At 40.9% G+C, this 19,587-nt stretch overlaps 2 protein-coding genes across 2 annotated transcripts; one reads left to right on the top strand and one right to left on the bottom strand.

Annotated features, from left to right (window-relative positions):
* Positions 1–9,602: 9,602 nt before the first annotated feature.
* On the bottom strand, positions 9,603–16,706 carry LOC136428775 (ATP synthase subunit O, mitochondrial-like). The gene is made up of 8 exons (XM_066418525.1): positions 16,579–16,706; positions 15,874–15,921; positions 15,482–15,592; positions 12,629–12,701; positions 12,155–12,214; positions 11,543–11,655; positions 10,740–10,826; positions 9,603–10,079 (listed from the first exon to the last, which is right to left on the bottom strand). Exons 1-8 carry the CDS (start codon positions 16,609–16,611, stop codon positions 9,966–9,968), a joined length of 639 nt encoding a protein of 212 aa, XP_066274622.1. The 5' UTR covers positions 16,612–16,706; the 3' UTR covers positions 9,603–9,965.
* Positions 16,707–16,721: 15 nt separating this feature from the next.
* On the top strand, positions 16,722–19,467 carry LOC136428784 (small ribosomal subunit protein bS6m-like). Its single transcript, XM_066418535.1, has 3 exons — positions 16,722–16,900; positions 17,611–17,750; positions 18,584–19,467. The coding sequence occupies exons 1-3, from the start codon at positions 16,856–16,858 to the stop codon at positions 18,900–18,902; spliced, it is 504 nt and encodes a 167-aa protein (XP_066274632.1). The 5' UTR covers positions 16,722–16,855; the 3' UTR covers positions 18,903–19,467.
* Positions 19,468–19,587: the final 120 nt, after the last annotated feature.

The following is a 19,587-nucleotide window of genomic DNA, read 5'->3' on the forward strand; positions in this document are numbered from 1 at the left end:
TTACCCACGTACCGTACCCAGACTAATCTAAGTTTCATCTTAGGTAGCCTGGTAGCCGTGAGCGCGGGGATCTGTGCTCGGCAGCGGTAGCGTTGCCCGCCCGCCAAAGTCGATTGCCGCAGGCCGGGCCGGGCGGAATTAAATTATCTAGCTCACAATGGCGCTGGTAAAAGCAAAAAGATCTGCTATAACAAAAATCGGCTGTCAGAAAAATACCCGGGGTGTATTTTTATTTCTTATTTTTTTATTTTTTTTTTATTTTCATTTGGAGTGCCTCAGGACTGGAGCCGATGAAGCACCCCTGTACCGGACCCGTAATATGGCTACCAGGACCCGTAATATGGCTACCAGGCTACATTATGGAAAAGCAAACTATGATATAGCAGCGTGTATGTAAGGTCTAACGTTTTTTTTTGTAGTTTATAGTTTACTATATACACTTGTGATTATCTGTACCTGTAGGGCATTTTCTTGAATTAAGAAAAGGTGTAACTTTCAGCTCACAAAAGTCTAAATCTATGCCGACCACCATGCATGCGCGTTTCTCGAAATTCTGAACGGCAGTTTGAAGTGAAAAAGACGACACACACGTTTGTGCACCAAGGGGCTTGGAATTTGGCCTGATATCTTTGTCATACAGTTTATAATATCAGGTGTATTTGCAGCCAGTGCCACAGGCAGGTACCCAATGTGTAGGGTAATGAGGCTGTTTAGCGTGTTCGAGGCACCTCCTCGAGCACGGGACCCCCGTTTTACGTCCCTCCCGGAAGACGATTTCGTGGAAAGCTTCGTGGGGCTACAGCAATCCGGACGTCCTTGGTTGGTCCCCCATCCAAGCACTGTCCGGACCGCGCGTTGCTTAACTTCCGAGATCGAGGGATCGGGTGTATCCAACGCGCCACGCGGCCAGTGGATTAGTTTCATACATTTGCTGGGACGTTGAAGCTACATATTTTTAGAAGGAGAACTGATTGAAAATGTAGTCATATTTGAGTCATTCGTATGAAAATCATCCGGAATTCTATAGTTAACAATTATTATGATTTGAATGCAGAAATGTTCTCGGTTTGTTTTTGTAGTGTGAAGAAGAGAATGTGCCGTGTAGTCGCTATACAAAGGCCTTACATAAAAAATAGTTCGGACTCTTGTACACGGTACATAATATATTCATAATGGCGCATATTCTTTCTGGAATGAAACTATCTTCACGGCCACATCCCGACCAATCGATCGCTTTGAAACTCAGATTCGAATCAGCCATGACCCGACAAATCGCTTTCTAAGTTGCGTTAACGACTAAATCTGACAAAACAAACCAGTGAGAGGGTGGAAGGTGTCAGCTTTCAAATGATGTTTTCAGATTGACAATTTTGGCACTTTGGAAGTGATAGAATGTATCTGCGATTTAACGTTTAGAAAAAATAGTTTCTACTACTTTTCTTTAAACGTTAAATCGCGGATACTTTCTATCACTGGCGAGATTGTTTTGTCAGATTAGGTCGCTTAATAAGGCAACTTAGAAAGCGATTTGTCGGGTCATGGCTGATTCGAATCTGAGTTTCAAAGCGATCTATTGGTCGGGGTGCCATACCTTGAGACGTTTCCGTCCCGTTCTCCAGATCCGGTGCCGCCCGTATGGCCGTGACTCCCGATGAAGCGACCGTGCAGGGCTCCTCATAGTTGTCACCATCTTCCGCGTAGTCTTTGCAGGTTGCGTAGACGTTGCACGCTTCCTTGTAACTGTAGACATTTTTCTCCATCTTGTCAACAGCCGTCTTCTCACCACACGTGGCTTCCTTCACCCACCAACGTGTCATGTCAAACCCAGCCTGCTTCTGGCGAATTGTCTGCTAGACCCGCTACCAGGAATATTGCATGATCCATATGAATAGAATCAACAGAGATGTCTCCCTAGCCGTTATATAAAAGACACACCGATTTAGGACATCATAAATTGTCGGCACATTTCACCAGTGTTTTCTTATTAATCTCAAAGCTCTTGGTGGCCTTCATCAAAAATGCACACTTCCTAGACAAGGAATCAAATAGACATTTTTTTCTCTAAAAATTTAAGTGAACTACAAAGCAGTGTTCACACGCATCTGAGTTGTAACTTTCTATACACCAGTGTATCAATATGTCGATGTTGTCTATATCGCATAATATTTTAAAGATTATAGCATGGCAGAGTGCATATACAAGCCCCATACATTGTGTATCTAACTCTTCCTATATGGTCATGTATCTAGATATACATTTATACATAGCATCAGAATATTTCGGTATCCATGATTGCACTTTACCATATACGTCCAATATGTTATGATCTATATGTTAGTGTAAATTGATGGAAAAAAATCAGGAATTGCCAGGATTTGTCAAATCAGGTCCATACATTCATTTGTGTATCAAACATCAGACATATAATTCTCACGTACAGCGTATACTTAATCATATTACGTTATCAATAGCTTTATATATCTTTGCAGCTATATGCATCTCGGCATGTAAAAGTTACGTCCGGGCATCACCCAAACAGGAAAGAAACGTGCCTTCGTATGACATGTGCGGTCGTGATGCATTGTGATCAAAGTTGAAGACTTCTCCTTTGTCAGGGCCCTTAAACTTTGACCTGAGACCACAATGCATCACGACTACACATGCGCAGTTGGGACTGTATCAGGGGAACCAATAGCAGAAAGCAATACCTTCAGAACTAATAACAGATAATACATTGAACAGCACCGGTCTCACTAAATACCGAAAACAACCGAAAACAACCGAAAACAACCGAAAACAACCGAAAACAACCGAAAACAACAAAATCACTAAATACCGAAAACAACCGAAAACAACAAAAAACATCAGAAAACAACCGAAAACAACCGAAAACAACTCGAAAACAACCGAAAACAACTCGAAAACAACCGAAAAAAACGAAAACAACTCGGAAACACCGAAAACAACTCGAAAACATCACGAAAACAACTCGAAAACAGCACATTTTAGCAGACGCACTTATTTTGAGCTTGAGTTTGCAGTGTTCTTAATGCTGTTCGCAATGTTAAAAGATACCCGAGGTGCTAGATTATATATATATATATATATATATATATATATATATATACATAGATAGAGTTTTCATCTCAAGTTTAGGATTAATGTCATGGAGCTTAAAAAGGATATAACCTTCTTGGCAAATGTAATAAGAACTAGAAAGGCAACATTTGCGAGCAAATACAGCATGTTTAGCCATACTCCTCGCCATGCTAAAAATGGACTGTCCCCAAATAACAATGGACCATTCTGAAATACTTCCACTAAAAAAATGGATCACCCCAGTCCAAAATTGAGTTTAAAAACAATTAGTCTCTCCATACAGGAATAGAGTCTTCCAGTAGCACCTCAACACAATATGGACCAGTCCAAAACCATATCCACATAGACAAATACACTTCTGCTAACAAATGGACTTTTTCATAATCACTCCCGCTCAAAATTGAAATGAATAATTAAAGAATCCTCCGCTTGCAAGAATGGGATATTCCGTGTCATCTCCATGTAAACTAGACCAGTCGAAAAATATCCGCTCAAAATTACACTCTTGCACATGATCAACCCAGTTCAAAATTGAATTAAAAAAGATTAACCCCAGGGAAGAATGAAGTTTTCCATAGTATACATAATGATATATATGAAGATTGGACAAAAGAAGAAGGAAATTAACAAAAACAAAATACTTGAGCGATAGTATGGGTGAAACATGAAAATGTGACACCCCTATGTTTGAATGCATGATTCAATAGTATACATTTTGGGTTGAAAATAACGAAAAGAATAAATTGTTTATTTCAAAAATCGTTTTGAAATGCTGTATGCCAAACATTTGAATGAGGGCCTGTGTACATGACCAAGGCAGACACATGTCAAATTTTGCATCATTTTGATTTAATACATTGATGTGTATCTTTGTTCAAAAAAGAGTGAACAAAGCCATGTAAGCACATGTCCTACACATTCCAATACTGCGCCAGAAATGCAAGATAACTCAATTAACTCAATTGGCCAATCAGGTGGTTGCAAGACTAACAGGCAGGCCAGGTGCGGTTGGGGTCAATGACCTTTAGGTCATATGAGGAAAGTACCCAATGTTCTCCCAAAAAAACCTGCAAAATCGTATTTCGAAGTAATGTATGCCAAAAGTGCGATTGGGGTTCTTTGTATATTTGTTCAATGTACCCCCATAGCAAATTTCAGGTCATTTGGATGTATTTCCAGAGCACAGGAGGCCAAAATGTAGGTTTTTGGTCAGAAAAACCTCAATAAAATCACTTTAAAGGTCAATATCGAAAAAATGAAAAAAAGGTTGGGGGTATTTGCCTATACTACCTTTGTACCAAATTTCAGGTCATTTGGTCAAAAAATGACAGAGATGATTCGATTTGAAGATTTGACAGGAGAAGAAGAAGAAGAAGAAGAAGGAGGAGAAGAAACCTGAGTAAAAACAATATGTTGAGCCATACTAGGTATGGCTAAACATAAATATCAACACCCATATCCACTTGTGGTAAGTGCCATATTTTCCAGAATGTCAAGTTAATATGGCGGCACACATAATCATATCATGAAACATCTGTAATCATCATAGGGGGTGCATTGGCTCTCTACTGACAATTTACATAATGCCCCCTCGCAAAACCCTACCCTACAAACTAAAGGGACCGACCATGTGTACCCAAGATTGGTACATGAAATAAATTAGATATCACCAGAAGCGGAGATTATCAGTCTGACCCTGGCCCTGGGGCAAATAACTTTTTTTTTAAAGGAAAGTGGCTATTATTAATGAGGCAAATCATTTCCTTACTTGCATAATTGGTATGCACCAATATTCCACCTGCTATAGATTACATGTACGTCACTTTGTGTTACACTGCATGCTGAATATCAAAGAAATCTGTTGATCAGTGATCCTCCTTTACAGTGTTTAACAAAAATGCTCCTGTATAGTTCCAAAGTGAGCTTGTAAGGGACACACCTAGATTATATTAACTAGGTATTAACTACATCACATCTGCCAGCATTTTAAAGGGATTTCAAAGGGTATCTTTTAACATCGCGAACAGCATTAAGAACACAGCAAACTCAAGCTCAAAATAAGTGCGTCTGCTAAAATGTGTTGTTTTCGAGTTGTTTTCGGTTATTTTCGTGATGTTTTCGAGTTGTTTTCGGTTGTTTTCAGTTGTTTTCGAGTTGTTTTCGGTTGTTTTCGGTTGTTTTCGGTATTAAGTGATGTTGTTGTTTTCGGTTGTTTTCGGTTGTTTTCGGTATTTAGTGATTTTGTTGTTTTCGGTTGTTTTCGGTTGTTTTCGGTATTTAGTGATTTTGTTGTTTTCGGTTGTTTTCGGTTGTTTTCGGTTGTTTTCGGTTGTTTTCGGTTGTTTTCGGTATTTAGCGAGACCCCTTTTTTTTCCTAAAGCAAGCCTTTTTCCCCAAAAGATTTGATTTTCACAATAGAGGTCGAGTTATCAGATGGAACATTATCTTATCTTGTGACGTCAATCAGACCACTGGGTCTTACCAAGGAGCTCCTTGGTCTTACCGCTCAGTCAAGATTAGAATCTGGATAACTACAGGCTGGCTTTGGATACTTTATATTCTCTATTAGCTATCGTACAATAATAGCATCACTACACCATCGTTTTCAAACAGATGTGAAAACGTGTTGCTGTTATGACGGGGAGGCCAATATCTTGAGAAGAGGGTCTGGGAGGTTTTAGTGGTTCATAGGCCATGCACATTTCTAGACATGTCGCGACATTGAACAGCGAACTCTTGTTTTTCATCGCAAACATAAAGATATCGTGAACAATAAACTCTTCCTTTTTAACTTTTTTTAAGGAATCGTCAACTTGACGATACCTTAAACTTCTCTTCACTGTAAGAATGTGTGATTTTGAAGATAATGCAAACTCCTGCTTTTTCTTTATCCCGCAATTTCCTCAACTTGAAACAGGCAAGAAAAGTACGCTTAATACCGAGCGGCCACAACCCCCCTCGTTTGTTTTCGTTTATTTTCGAGTTGTTTTCGGTTGTTTTTGAGTTGTTTCCGTTGTATTCGGTTGCTTTCGAGTTGTTTTCGGTTGTTTTCGAGTTGTTTTTGGTTGTTTTCGAGTTGTTTTCGGTTGTTTTCGTTTTTTCCGAGTTGTTTTCGGTTGTTTTCGAGCTGTTTTCGATTGTTTTCGGTTGTTTTTTGTTGTTTTCGGTTGTTTTCGGTTGTTTTCGGTATTTAGTGAGTTTGTTGTTTTCGGTTGTTTTCGTTTTTTTTGCGGTTGTTTTCGGTATTTAGTGTTTTCGGTTGTTTTCGGTTGTTTTCGGTTGTTTTCGGTATTTAGTGAGACCCCTACCAACAACGCTCGGTCCAATCCCCGGGCTACAACTCCCCGGCGCGTTGATTAAACAATGTTATAAGGTCGTACGATCATCGTCGTAGGCGACGGTTTTCTTTAGACACACGGTCAGGAAATATCATGGGACCCCCCGGCGCAGAATTCCATTGATATGCGCGTGTGACTCAAAGTGAACTCTTGCGCTCAAATTCAAAATGGCGGGGAACCGCTTGTTTTCGTCAAAAGATGAAGCTTTTACTGACTTTGCAACAACTGTTGCCCTGCAGATGAGACGTTGAAAACGGTGCTCAGCAAAGAAAGAGATTGAGGCTGGTACAGAGACGGACGGGATTTAACCCGAGTTCGTGGCCGCCGCCGGGGATGTCCCGGGGATCGAGGAATAGGGGCATACTAGAGAAGTAGCCACTGGTAGCAGGGCGTCGCGCCGGAATAACTGGTTTCGGATGAGAAAAATATGTTTCCATTGCTAACTGCATGCATATTTACAAAGAAAACGATAGAAACTTTCCTTCCCGGACAGGAAACAGCACGCTGTAGGCTTATTAGCATATCACCCACTTCCGTCGCCGGCGACGATTCTTCTTTAGACGAGAAAAACACAGCCACAGGCCCCCCCCGCTGAACGTCGTGCGACTGGGTCCGAGGTAGTCGCACGACATTTCGAGGATTTCCTGTTTATTGCCGTCGTACGATTGTTTTGATCGTCTTTAGACGGCCAAAAAATACCGTCGCCGGCGACGTCGCCCACGACGATGATCGCACGACTCTAAAATGTCGTAGGTGTAAAGAGGCCCTAAGATCGGGCGGGCTGACTGTCTTGGGGCGCCGCAGGAAATCGCTAGCGACCCTGTCTAGTCTGGCTCCCAAGGAAGACAAACTCAGGCTTAGATAAATACTAATAACAGTCTTTATTGCATATTCCTGTCCATATGGGCTGAATACAGAGATCTAGAGGATACAAATTGTAAAACATAAGAAACTAAAAAAAAGGATTGCCACATTCTAACATTGCAAAGTAGAAAACAAACAAGACTATGGACTATTCTTAATCTAATAACGCCTAGTCATTTCTTCTCTCTTTTTGAAACACTTGGAAACAAAACTACATACTTTGTCAATTATATGCTCATTCGTACATGACATCAGGTAAATAAATAAAAGTGTCCTGCTATGTTATTTTTTTTACATTTCTTGTCTTGTTCTATTGTCTTAAAAATCTTCAAAAGAGGGCCTTAAGAGCAATGTTTGACATAAGAAGTACTCCTGGAGAACCTAGATCTTCTGTATCACTGCACTGTAAACTGCTTGACACATGTATGGTACCGATATTATTGTATGGATCTGAAGAAATAAGATACTATGACGGACTTTAAAATGGAAGACCAAAGATTTTTAACATGGGTAAGGAAGGAAGGCCCATACCGTGCACCTCGATCAAACACGATGCCAAACTTACTTATTAGGGTCTCATCACTTTATTTGGCACGATATGTTGAACATCGCTAATCAGCGCTCCCCGCGAAAAGAAATGTCGTCGCGGGGCTGGAAGCCTGCAAAGGAGACTACTTGACAATGAACAGATGAAATGGATTTTTGTTACACAACAAATATAACTTCAACATCCTCTCTGACAACGTTTAATGACTTTTAATTCTACGTGGTAGTTTGCTCTATGGTTCTGATATAAACTGTAAAATTATGTTAGCCACACAAGACGGCGTCACAGCAATAAAACTTTTAAATGTGTCCTTTTTGCTTTTATCCTTTGGGAGGGGAGTTGGGCGGCGAGTCCAGCTCTACTCTTGGAAAGTTTGCCGCATATAAAGCAGGTGAAGACTGTACTTTGGCACGGAGCGAGGCTCTTTTGCCTTCTGGCAACCACGTTTAGCTCCAGGTCGTGTTCAAGTTTGCTTGTGCCTTGGTGGAGTTGGATGCTATTTGGGTCATCAGGCGAAAAAAAACGTTGGCGCGGACTAATACAACGGAAACAAGCCTTCGATGGCGAACCAACTTCACCAGGCCCAAAGATACCACAGCTTTTCAGGAGATACAAAAATCGATGCACAGCTAAAACGATCACCAAGCAAAATCAGAGTGACGACCTCGCACTTCCGGCAGATTACCGGGTCATGACCCTATCCCTGGTCAGCCTGATTTGAACTCGGACACCGAACCTAAAGAGAACGTATTTTCTGCTGGAGAAAAAGCTGACAGGGGCAGCCACACAGGCAACCTCACACACAAAAGGCTTAAATCAGACAGCATCACGGGATGGAAGCCAGGTTTTCTGTTGTGTCTGAGGTTGCCATGGTAACCCCCGCCCTGTGGCTGCCCTTTTTTTATATAGGGTGGACCCCGACAGGCTGTTGCTTTACCAGACCTAGTCCTACTGGTACTACAGCTGTTGGGAAAACTTGTGGTCTACACACTGGTAGATGGTTTTATGTTACTCCCAATGAAATGAAGAAAATCTGGTGCTATATCCACTTTATTGAAAGCAGAAGTTTGCACTCATATTCAAGAGTCTGTTCCAATAAACAAGAGCATCAGTGAAATCTGTTTGTGGGTTTCTTTTAGAGTTGAGTCTTACAACATCCCAAATAAAAATAAAAGAACTTACCTCATAAGATATGATAAGTCTCTTTTCTCCTGCCACTGCCAAATTAAGACCCCGCGAAAAATAATCATCTACAATATGATAAGCTCAAACCTTTTATCTGCCACCTAACCTCATATTCAGCACAAAATTGGTAACAAAATTCTACCTTAGTAAGAAGGTTAGGCACACCCTCATTAACTCAGGACCCCTATCGCTCCACATTGGCTCTCGTGAAGGAGCCCTGATCTTCAGCGCAGGTAGACATGGTTCTGGCGCCATCGTTACTGACATTTGCTCATGAATAATTAATGAGCTATCCTTATTTGGCGGTTAATTTGTTCTGAACCTAAAGTAACGATGTGAGACGTAACCTGATTGGTTGATAGCTTCCCAGCGTTCTTTGCGCTTTTGCGCCAGATGAGGGGAAGCAAACCCTCTGATTGGCTGAAGCTGTTTTGGTGACGACGTCGCCAGAACCATGTCTACCGGCGCTGAAGAGCAGGGCCCTTTCGCGAGAGCCAACGTGGAGCGATAGGGGTCCTGATTTAATGAGGGTGGTTAGGCAAAGACAAGATACAAGCTCCACAACAAAAGAGAGCTGAAACCATTCCTTCCTTTATTCAGACTACAGACACAAAGGTTGACACATTTCGTTGTTCCTTCAACATCTTCCACACAGCAAGAGTTATACTTGTCACTGGGTCTCAAGGAATACTGTCTCAAATCTGAACCTTACAGAGGAACTGCAATCTTCAATTTGATATCTAACTTGGAAAAGACAACTTGGAGAAATTACAGATACTGCAAGATTGTATGCTTTTTCTGAAGGAAAATGGCAATACCCCCATTTTGACCACTGAATAGTCCAGTCTACAATGGGTAGAGCTGTATATAGTTTTGACAAATATTTAATCATGTTGTAAAGGTTTTATTATATGATCTTGGTCACACGTTCTCTACAAGGGCTGGCGTATGAGTGCCGCCATGCGGTTGATCTTGCTGGCGGTGGACATGTCGACGAAGCGGTCTCCAACGTTCACAACCATCCCTCCAATCAGAGCAGGGTCCACCTGTAGGAAGAAGATGATAATGAATGAATGAATGAATGAATGAAAGACCTTTAATTATATAGGCTTTATTGTACATTTTTGCTTAAATAAGTTAGGTTATGGTGATAAGCAAAGGAATACATAGAATGGTGATAATATAACGTAATAGAAGGTGATATCTTACTATGTCTAATAGGACTAATCTAAACTTGTCTACTATTTACAGGTTCGACTTCTTTTCGTTTCTCAAGGCAATTGTAGATGTATGTGGATATATGGAACTCGTAATACATGGTTTGTTCAGTTCCATAATAAATAGGAATTTTTCAGTGCTGTTTGCATATTTAAAACTAGGGAACTTATCTGTGCTAATACTGTAAACCATGAGATGTTCGCAATGGTTATATTTAGTGACCTCTCCACTGTGACATCACAAAACCGTGAACACGTTTCCATTGTATTAACATCAAACAGAACTTGAAACACACTAAAAGCCTCCTTTTCCCTCCTGCGACTAAATTAAGTTGCTGCAAAAAATAATGAACTTACAATCATCAAACATTATCTATTGTCCGTTAGTCCATCCCTTTCAAAGTTTTACTATGTGGCTTCATTGTTTCTAGGAGAAGAGGCAATTCCCTCAGATATTACTAACATTACCTTACTAACATTACCACTGACCTTTGTGTTGAGTTTGAGGGTTTCTCCCTTCTTAAGGAACATTTTCAGTGCATCCTGGAGACTCTTCATGGTACCTGCATCGAGAGCCTGCAATACACAAAATACAACTTCACCAACAAGTAATGGCACCTGACACTAACAGATAACTTGGTTACAAATGTCTGGGAAGAGATCACTATTTCTGCTGACAGAGATAAGGATGCTGGAAATGGGTAAATGTGGTCTGCAATCTATAATAAATCCGAGTTTCAAATTAATCCATTGATCCAATCCTTGAATTAAGGTTGAAAGAGACTTTCAGTAAGTGAATATCCACATGCACAGGAAAACGGTTCTCATAACGGCGCGGTGATAGGGTTTTCAAACATGTCTGATCCCCATGGCAATGCTTCAGAGAAGTTTTTGATTCCCGAAATAATGCGAGATGTAATAACAATTGTTTCAATGGGAAAGGCGCCAGACTATTCTGGAGAGAAGAGATTGGAGGAGCGAACCACAGCGAGAGAAGGATGGCTATGTCTTACAATTACCAGGGCAGCAAAAACGTTTGATATGAGTGTTTCTGGACCGGGTGATAACTTGGGTTATCGCATAGGCTTCTACTTTTGTCACATGGGCTTCCATAGAATATCTAGAATACATTTTGAGTGCGCCGGTTGCACTGCTGTCGAAAGTTCAAATACCGGATTCGGAGGATGGAATCAAGGTTGCTACAATTTTTTTGGTCGAGGACACAAAACTCCCCCAACTTCTGGCGCATTACTTGAATATTGGGTAGAACAGGAAAATTCCGTTGTCTGTACCTTGGCAGTGGTGACCTCACAGATGACCTCCCCTCTGTGAGCACTCATGATGTCACTGAAGGTCTTAGCCACGCCCGAGACCACGCCCAGTCTGTTGTTGTCTCCCAGCAAGTCTAGGGTGACACATCAACAATACAACATGTTACACAAACAAATAAGTCATCTTTATTTTTAAAAAACAAAGATCATATATCCGTCTAATATCTCTATGTTTAGAACTCAACCAAAAAAAGGACTGAAGCAATTGAGATTCTATGTTACAGGTTGAGAATAATGAACCAATCAGATAGCTTGTTACAACTTTGAGCCAAGTACATTCTTACTGTAAAAGAGAAAATGTTCACAGTGGTTTTATGTTCACGTTTTTCACTATGACCTCTTCACTGCAAATGTAAAACCACAGCGAACATTTTTCTTGTTACAGTAAAACCCTGAACTTAAAACCACTGCAAACATGACATTTTCTCCCTACTGCAAAATTAAATCCAGGAAACATTTCCCATTTTACTTGGTTATCACCTTGGTTATCATGCCTTGTTTTTGATGACCTCTGACCCTGATTACATCGACCAATCACATCACTTGCTTCTACAAACTGACTAACACACTTACCAACCAGGTTGGTAACCAGGGGTGAAGCTTTCTGTTCCTTCAGGACATCAAGAACAACAGCTGGGGGGAAGGAAAACAAATATCAACATTTACTTTACATCAATGGTTATGAATGCAGTATCTTATACTGGAGATTGTCGATGTGGGCATTTAGATACATTATCAAGTAAATCAGTATGGTTTTTTGAATATTTGAATCTTGCTTCCGTGTAAGGAAATCTTCAAAATCAAATGCCATATAGCACACTGTCACACACAGTGATCTGTATTGCACATAAATTGTATAACGAGTAAAAACTGCCAAAGAAGACCACCCAGTGGTCCTTATGTAGATGTGGTCACTTGCACAGGTTTCACTGCATGTATCAACCATTTGATAGAGACAAAAAGGAAAACTTTTCTGCAAGTTACAACTTATTAAGACCAACTTTAATTCTATCTTGAGAATCTATCTAGAGAATGATAAATGCTTACATTTCTTTTCAGCTCTAGTGATGATGGGGTTCTTGAGTAAGTCCTGCAGGTTGGTGTTGCCATCGATGACACCCTACAATGAGAAACAAAGCTAGGTTGAACCAAAACACAACCTTTCAACCTAATCAAATCACAGACCTCTATAATAGTATAAACACAGTTTTTTCACTCACAAGTCAAGAAAGGTAGAAGAATTTACTAAAGATTGTCTTCTTTCTTTCTTGACTTGTGTGTAGAAAGGAAAAAGACAATTTATTGCAAATGATTATCTGTATCTGTATAAGCCAGTACAGTGTATAACTGCCCTTCAGTGTAACACATCACATGATGATAATTTATATGAATAAAGCTGTCTACAGGAATAGTATGACAATCTATCACATTGTACATATAATGTCAGGGCAGAGACTGCAATCCGGTAGAACAGTGTTTCCGCCAGACCGCGACTGAGAGGCCGTCCACTTGGGGAGGGCCGTACCGCGAAAATTAATTGACTGCACCGCGAAAATTAATTAACCGTACCGCGAAAATTAATCGACCAGGAAAAATAACTGCATGTTGTGATCAGAAAAGACTTTGTTAATTTTTCAAAATCAATTTGTTACGAAGGTCGCTATAATACTGCTTCAATCTTCACAAAATGTGATCTATATTGAAAAGAAACGCCTGAAGTGTAAAGGGGTTTTCCCGCCCTGTGGTCACGTGACATCTTGCCCTCAACCAATCAGAGCACAGCTTTTATGACGCAGACCAATCAGCGCTTAGAACCTTGCATATCAATGAGCTTAAAAACATGGCGGACGGCCCGGGACAGGGCAGGTTGCGACTCGAGCGAGCGTGAATTCATAGCGAAAATAACGATTTATCTACAGTACATATGGAGAATTTTCACAGAAAAACATTTAAAGGAATATATATTGTGTTGAATATGGTCAGAAATGATGGCGAATCGCGGCAAATCACGACGTAGAGGCTGAAATGCACGGGCGAAATTCTTGTTTTGTTTACGTTTTTCCTTGTTTTCTTCGATGACTTTCTTCGATTGAGTCTTGAAAAACGGGTTTTAATGAGATCACTGTATGCCAAAGGCACCGACATCGATTCTTCGCAAGCTTAACAATAGCAACAAACAAAAGAGTGTGAATGTCCAACGATATAGAGTGTCCCCACACCCGCAGTAACAAAGAAAAACAAAGAAATTATGCCGACCTCTCGTATTTATTTCCCGATTTCTCGGCATTTAGTTTGTCTTTTTTTTAAAGAGGACGGCCTATGTCTGAGTTCAGGCCACGTCCAAAGCGACATAAGGCCGTCATTTGACGGGAAGACGCCCCTCTGCGGTAGAATCACCGATTCTGCCGTTACAGATCCCAATCAGACTTTCTGTCAACAGAGATTCTGATCAGAATCTCTACCAGTAGAATCGGTGATTCTACCAGATCGGAATCTTTACCCTGACATATACAGTCAAACCTGTATTAGCGGTCACCTTTGCATAGCGGCCACCTGCCCATAGTGGTCACTTTTTGTCGGTCCCTTGGATTTTTCCCATTGACATAAGCATTAAGAATTAGGCTATAGCGGCCACCTGTCCAACGCGGTCGCGGCCAGACGATTTTCAGTCCCGCGAGTACAGTAACACTGTCGGTAACGGTCACGGCGCGCCGGTAGAAGCCGCATCGCCACCGCACGCCGGGTTCAAAATCTTCATTTTTTCACGCAGTTATCAAATTTATGTGGACTCAACTGGATAGGATGATAATAAAGAAAACCAGAATGTTTTATCTTTGTTAGAAAATCCATGGTTTGACGCGAAGTTGACAGTATAATTTTCTTCACATGGCTTGCGTTTGTACATCGTAGCAAAATTGACCATTTCTGTGCATTTCGACTGGACAAATATTACGGCAGCTTTTTGGAAAATACAACTCGCACATGTAGCTGATGTGGTAAGTTCGGAAAATGTTTGAATGCCGGCCCAATATCCGTTTTCCCCGGTGCTCAAAGTCAAAACATGTTTCGCGCAATTTTCAAAATGGCGCTGATAGTCAGCAGCAAAAAGGTCAACGGAAGATACCACTGTTTCGGAGGTATAATGCGCTAAATTTATTTTGCTGCAAAGTATCACTGAGGATAATTACTTTACCAAAAGCTTCAAAAGAAATATGAATACTTTTAATATGATGTAAAATTTGGGCTATTGCAATTTTCTGAAAAGAAAAAAGCCATCAAAAGAGCGACCTTCTTCTGAGTACCCTATTAGCATAATGGTAGAAGCTGATAATGACAAGCGGGAAGGGAAACAACAACAGACTAAGGAAAACTATCGCCACGATTTTATGTTTCAAAACGGTCGAAAACGAACAGTAAGTGGCAACTGAGCAACATGTATTTTGTTCTTAACTAACTAGGTGGCATTTTGCTGCGAAGGACTTTGTTTCATATGATTAAAACTCGCTGTTGACGCGTGTGCCTGCAGCGAAGCAGTCGCGAAGGATCAAGAGTAGAGTATATGGCGATGCTGGTCTGTACAGACATGAAGCCCGAGCAAGCCATGGATTTTGGAGTTAGCAGATACAATGATTCGTTTTTTCAAGCCCATGATAGAAGTAAAAGAACAACAATCGACTTTCTAAAATGTGACTTACCTATGCAATGTTTACATGTGTACTGTACGGTGAATAAATGTATCTCAGTGGGTACTGAAAATATGTGTCACTCGTGGTCAATTAATCGACATTTTCTCCATAGCGGCCACCTGTCCTTAGCGGCCAGTTTTGGCCAGTCCCTTGAGTGACCGCTATAGACAGGTTTGACTGTATATAGATGTCAATTGAAACTATAAAAACTTACCTGCAGTGCGTTGAGATCTTTCTCGACAGCGTCCAGTTTCTTCTCCTTGCTGGCAGCGGAGTACAGCGCCGTGGCGTAGCGACCCGCAACGCCAAACACCTGGATCGGAGCCTACGGACGGAGTATACATCATACTTAGGACACTTCTATATCATAAGAAACAGACTACAGACTACTGTAGTGCAACTATCGATGAGACAATTTATCTTAAAGTCTATGACTTTTTAAGCTACAATTTTGCATGGTATCTTTGCAAATAAATAATGCATGGCAAATTATGAAAGAAGCTTTAAAAAAGTTAAGTGCTTTGCCACATGCTAAATTTTAAAAATGCCATCATTTTGAAATCTTAATAAATTCTTAGTGCTTCTGCTGATGAACTTGACTCCTACCTTGACCATAGCAGCTGGCCTGGCAGCTGAAGTGCTGAGGCCCCTCACCTGTAAGGAAGAGAGAAACACTGTTAGGTGCATGGGAAAAGACACTATGGAGAAATGTACATCACTACTACAATGTAGTTAATTTGGAAAAAATAAAGATAAAAAAATAGAGGTTTAAAAGAATGGTAAACTGTACTAAGTTAGAATTCTAAAGTAACCTTGGAATACAAAGCCGTAGAAGCTACCGAAATAAATATCATGTCATGATCTCATATATGTGAAGAGCGCCTAAAATGGAACCAGCCGTTTCCTACCTGGCCGAAGAAACTCTACTCTACTCTACTCTATGTGACAATTTTTTGTCCATCAGTTTTTGCAGATTTGACACGTCAGTTTGGAGCTAGATATATCTATTTTCCAAGTATATCTATCTCTGAAGAACTGTCTTGCAGTTTGGGTCCATTGTAAATTTACGTTACGCCACAAATCTAAAGAAATTGAGCCATGACCTACAAAAATCGTTCCCAACTTCTCCCTGAGCACGACAAGCCCCCCTCCCACCCCTTGAAGGTCAACGCTGTTTTACCGCCTAAAATATGACAGCAGTGCGTTTTAACTCCACCAGTAGCTACCCTCGTATTCATATAGATACAAAACAATATTTTTCTTTGTATCAATCCGTAAAATGTTATCAAAAACGGATAAATTTGATCTTACCAGGAGGGATAGAGAGTTAGACATCGCCATCATGGCCGCCGGCTAAGCAGTAGTGAAGATGGGAAATATGTTAGAAGCTCTATCATTGGTCAACTGGGCAAACCGATTCTGTAAACCTATGTCTTATTGGTGAAATGATAAAGGTGAAAGGTTACGAGTTCCCCGGATGTGCGAATGTCAGATGAGATAGGAAAGGACGTTGGAAAATAATATTTCTCGTTTCTATAACTTAACGATAGTTATTGATAAGTAACGTGTGATTTGTGAGTTGCCAAAGATGCCGAGATATGAGTTAGTTATGATCACTAAGGCCCTGGAACGGGTGAGTGTTTCTTGTGTTTGTTTTTTTCGTCGTTGGGTGGGGGAGGGGGGCATAGCATGTTGGGGGCAACGCGAGTGTATCATGAACTATAGGCTTTTATTAAATGGAATATTAAACTTTTGCTTTATGTTGATACAGATGTTCCATTCTGTCGCCGTATTAATCAGCTGTTATCAGTCAATCAGAATTTAGGGGAAAGTCTTGTTATTGCAATTTGCAACTGATAGGCAGTACGACCTAAAATTGCATGGTAGAAATACTGAATTACTAGTATATGTCAACAATCACCATGTTTCTGCTGTTTTTAAACAGCCTGAGACAGTGACGGTGGTGAAACGTGCGGTACAGTCTCTGCTGGAGAAAGGTTAGCTTTAGTGCTGACATTGGGAGTAGTGTATATATAAATCAACACTGTATCACCATGTTTCTGCTGTGTTTTTAAACAGCCTGAGACAGTGACGGTGGTGAAACGTGCGGTACAGTCTCTGCTGGAGAAGGGTTAGCTTTAGTGGAGACATTGGGAGTAGTGTATATATATATCAACACTTGTATCACCATGTTTCTGCTGTGTTTTTAAACAGCCTGAGACAGTGACGGTGGTGAAACGTGCGGTACAGTCTCTCCTGGAGAAGGGTTAGCTTTAGTGGAGACATTGGGAATAGTATATATATCAACACTTGCTTCACCATGTTTCTGCTGTTTTTGAACAGCCCGAGACAGTGACAGTGGTGAAACGTGCGGTACAGTCTCTCCTGGAGAAGGGAGCCATCGTGAGACAGGTGGAGAGCCTGGGGGAGAGGAAGTTACCATACATCATGAGGGCACACACAGAGAACTTCACCCAGGGCAGGTAAGGTATACTGTGGAAGGGGAAATGTTTGCAATCGTTTGGGGTTCACAAAACACATTTTTTTTCTAGAAAAATTAAACAGGAGGGAGCACACACAGGCGAGGGAGCGAATTCTTTGTATTTATGGAAGAATCGATCGCTGAGGGAAAGCTGGGGATTAATTATAAGCTAAAATCTGAATTCGACGGGGGGGCAATGGGCTGAAACAAGAGGGCGCAGCGCCCCTCTTTCCCAATTTAGATGAACCCCTGGACCGTCACTTTTTATGTCTTTGTATATATATGACTTCATGTTTGGAACCGTCTCGTTAGCAGCGACAAGTAGCTGCAGTATGGAATAGCACCAGTCAGTTTTGCCCAGAGAAAGGTGGCAGACGGTCACCGAAACATCTGCTGTTGTTGCAAATATGTTGTTTGTGAATAAAGAACCTTATCCAAATGAATTTGCAGTTACGTTGTGTCCTAATTCTACACATCACTAGTGTAAGTTACGACTTACAGCCGGCTAGAAGAAGACCAGAGACGAAGATTCAACTGAACTCAGTGTATTGCATGGTAGAACAACATGTGCAGTATGAACTCTGACCCCGAGATGTTCCATTCACTCCCAGGGGTATACTGTGGAGCTCTACACTAGTATCGACCTAATCAGGCTAACATTTCAAAAACCAGCCGAAGCCCATGCTCTGCTTGGAGAGTACCTTATCCAAGTGAATTTGCAGTTACATAGTGTAGTTAATGTTTAAGTCCTTTAACTACTATTCTACCTATTACTAGAGTAGTATTTGCATAATCAGGCTAATGTTCCTCTTTGGCCACATGCCGTCCCCACAGATACTTTGTTGTGGAGTTTGACGGCCCCACCACCCTCGTCAGCTCCATGTCGCAGCTCCTCAAGCAGGACCTGGACATCATCCGACCAAACATCATCAAGAAGGAAGTTAAACTGTTCCCCGACCCCCCCTGTCCGGGGATCGTCACCAAGGAGCCAGACTATTACTCACCAAACCCTTCAGCGTGGTTCGGCGCAGAAGACGTCAAACTGGAGAAGTTTGTGAAGAAGGACAAGCGAATGAAAGTAAGGAAGGAGAAACGGAGAGAGAGGAGGGAGTTGAGGAAACAACAGGAGAAAGAACAGCAGGAAATGCAGTGATGTGGTCCGCATGAACTGTCAGTGAATGTCAGAAGACTGCACTGAAATGTGTGTATGAAAAGCGCCCTCTATTGGTTGGTTGCAGTACTACAGTTACGGTAAAGATGCTCTGTAAAGCTAGTGAAGAAGCTACCATATTTAAAGAGTGTTGTCTTTACTCTGACAGCAAGGATATTGCTTGTCAATCTACATTTCGGATGGGTAAAATCTGTGTCCCAAAATCTTAAGTTGCAAAATCTTATGACAGTAAAATAAACAAATGTTGTAATTTTCTGATTTTAACCATCTCCCTGCTGCCTAACTCAGAAACCAACAGGGAATTTGCTGCCAAACGCGTACTTCAATATGGTATAGGTTAAAAGAAGCAGTAGGATGTTGCATATTACCAATGAGGAAAAACTGAGGTTTGTTGTTTTGTTCAATACAGACCTTGTTAAACTGTCATGACTAGTTAGACAATAAACAGTTGAAAAAGGTTATTTAGGAATCACTGACTGTTGAGATGGCTTCTTACAACTGTGGATCTAATGATTGTTGAGAAGAAAAGTAAAGATTACAAACACCACTTTTTGTTTTACTTCTTCAGTATATTTGAGTCTTGTTTCTTTAAAAGTAAGTTGCATAATGTCCAATACCCAGACTCTTCCATTTACATGCTATTGATAAGCTGTTCCAAAGCATTTCT

Source organism: Branchiostoma lanceolatum, chromosome 1, assembly GCF_035083965.1.
Source record: "Branchiostoma lanceolatum isolate klBraLanc5 chromosome 1, klBraLanc5.hap2, whole genome shotgun sequence".
Classification (NCBI taxonomy): Eukaryota; Metazoa; Chordata; class Leptocardii; order Amphioxiformes; family Branchiostomatidae; genus Branchiostoma; species Branchiostoma lanceolatum.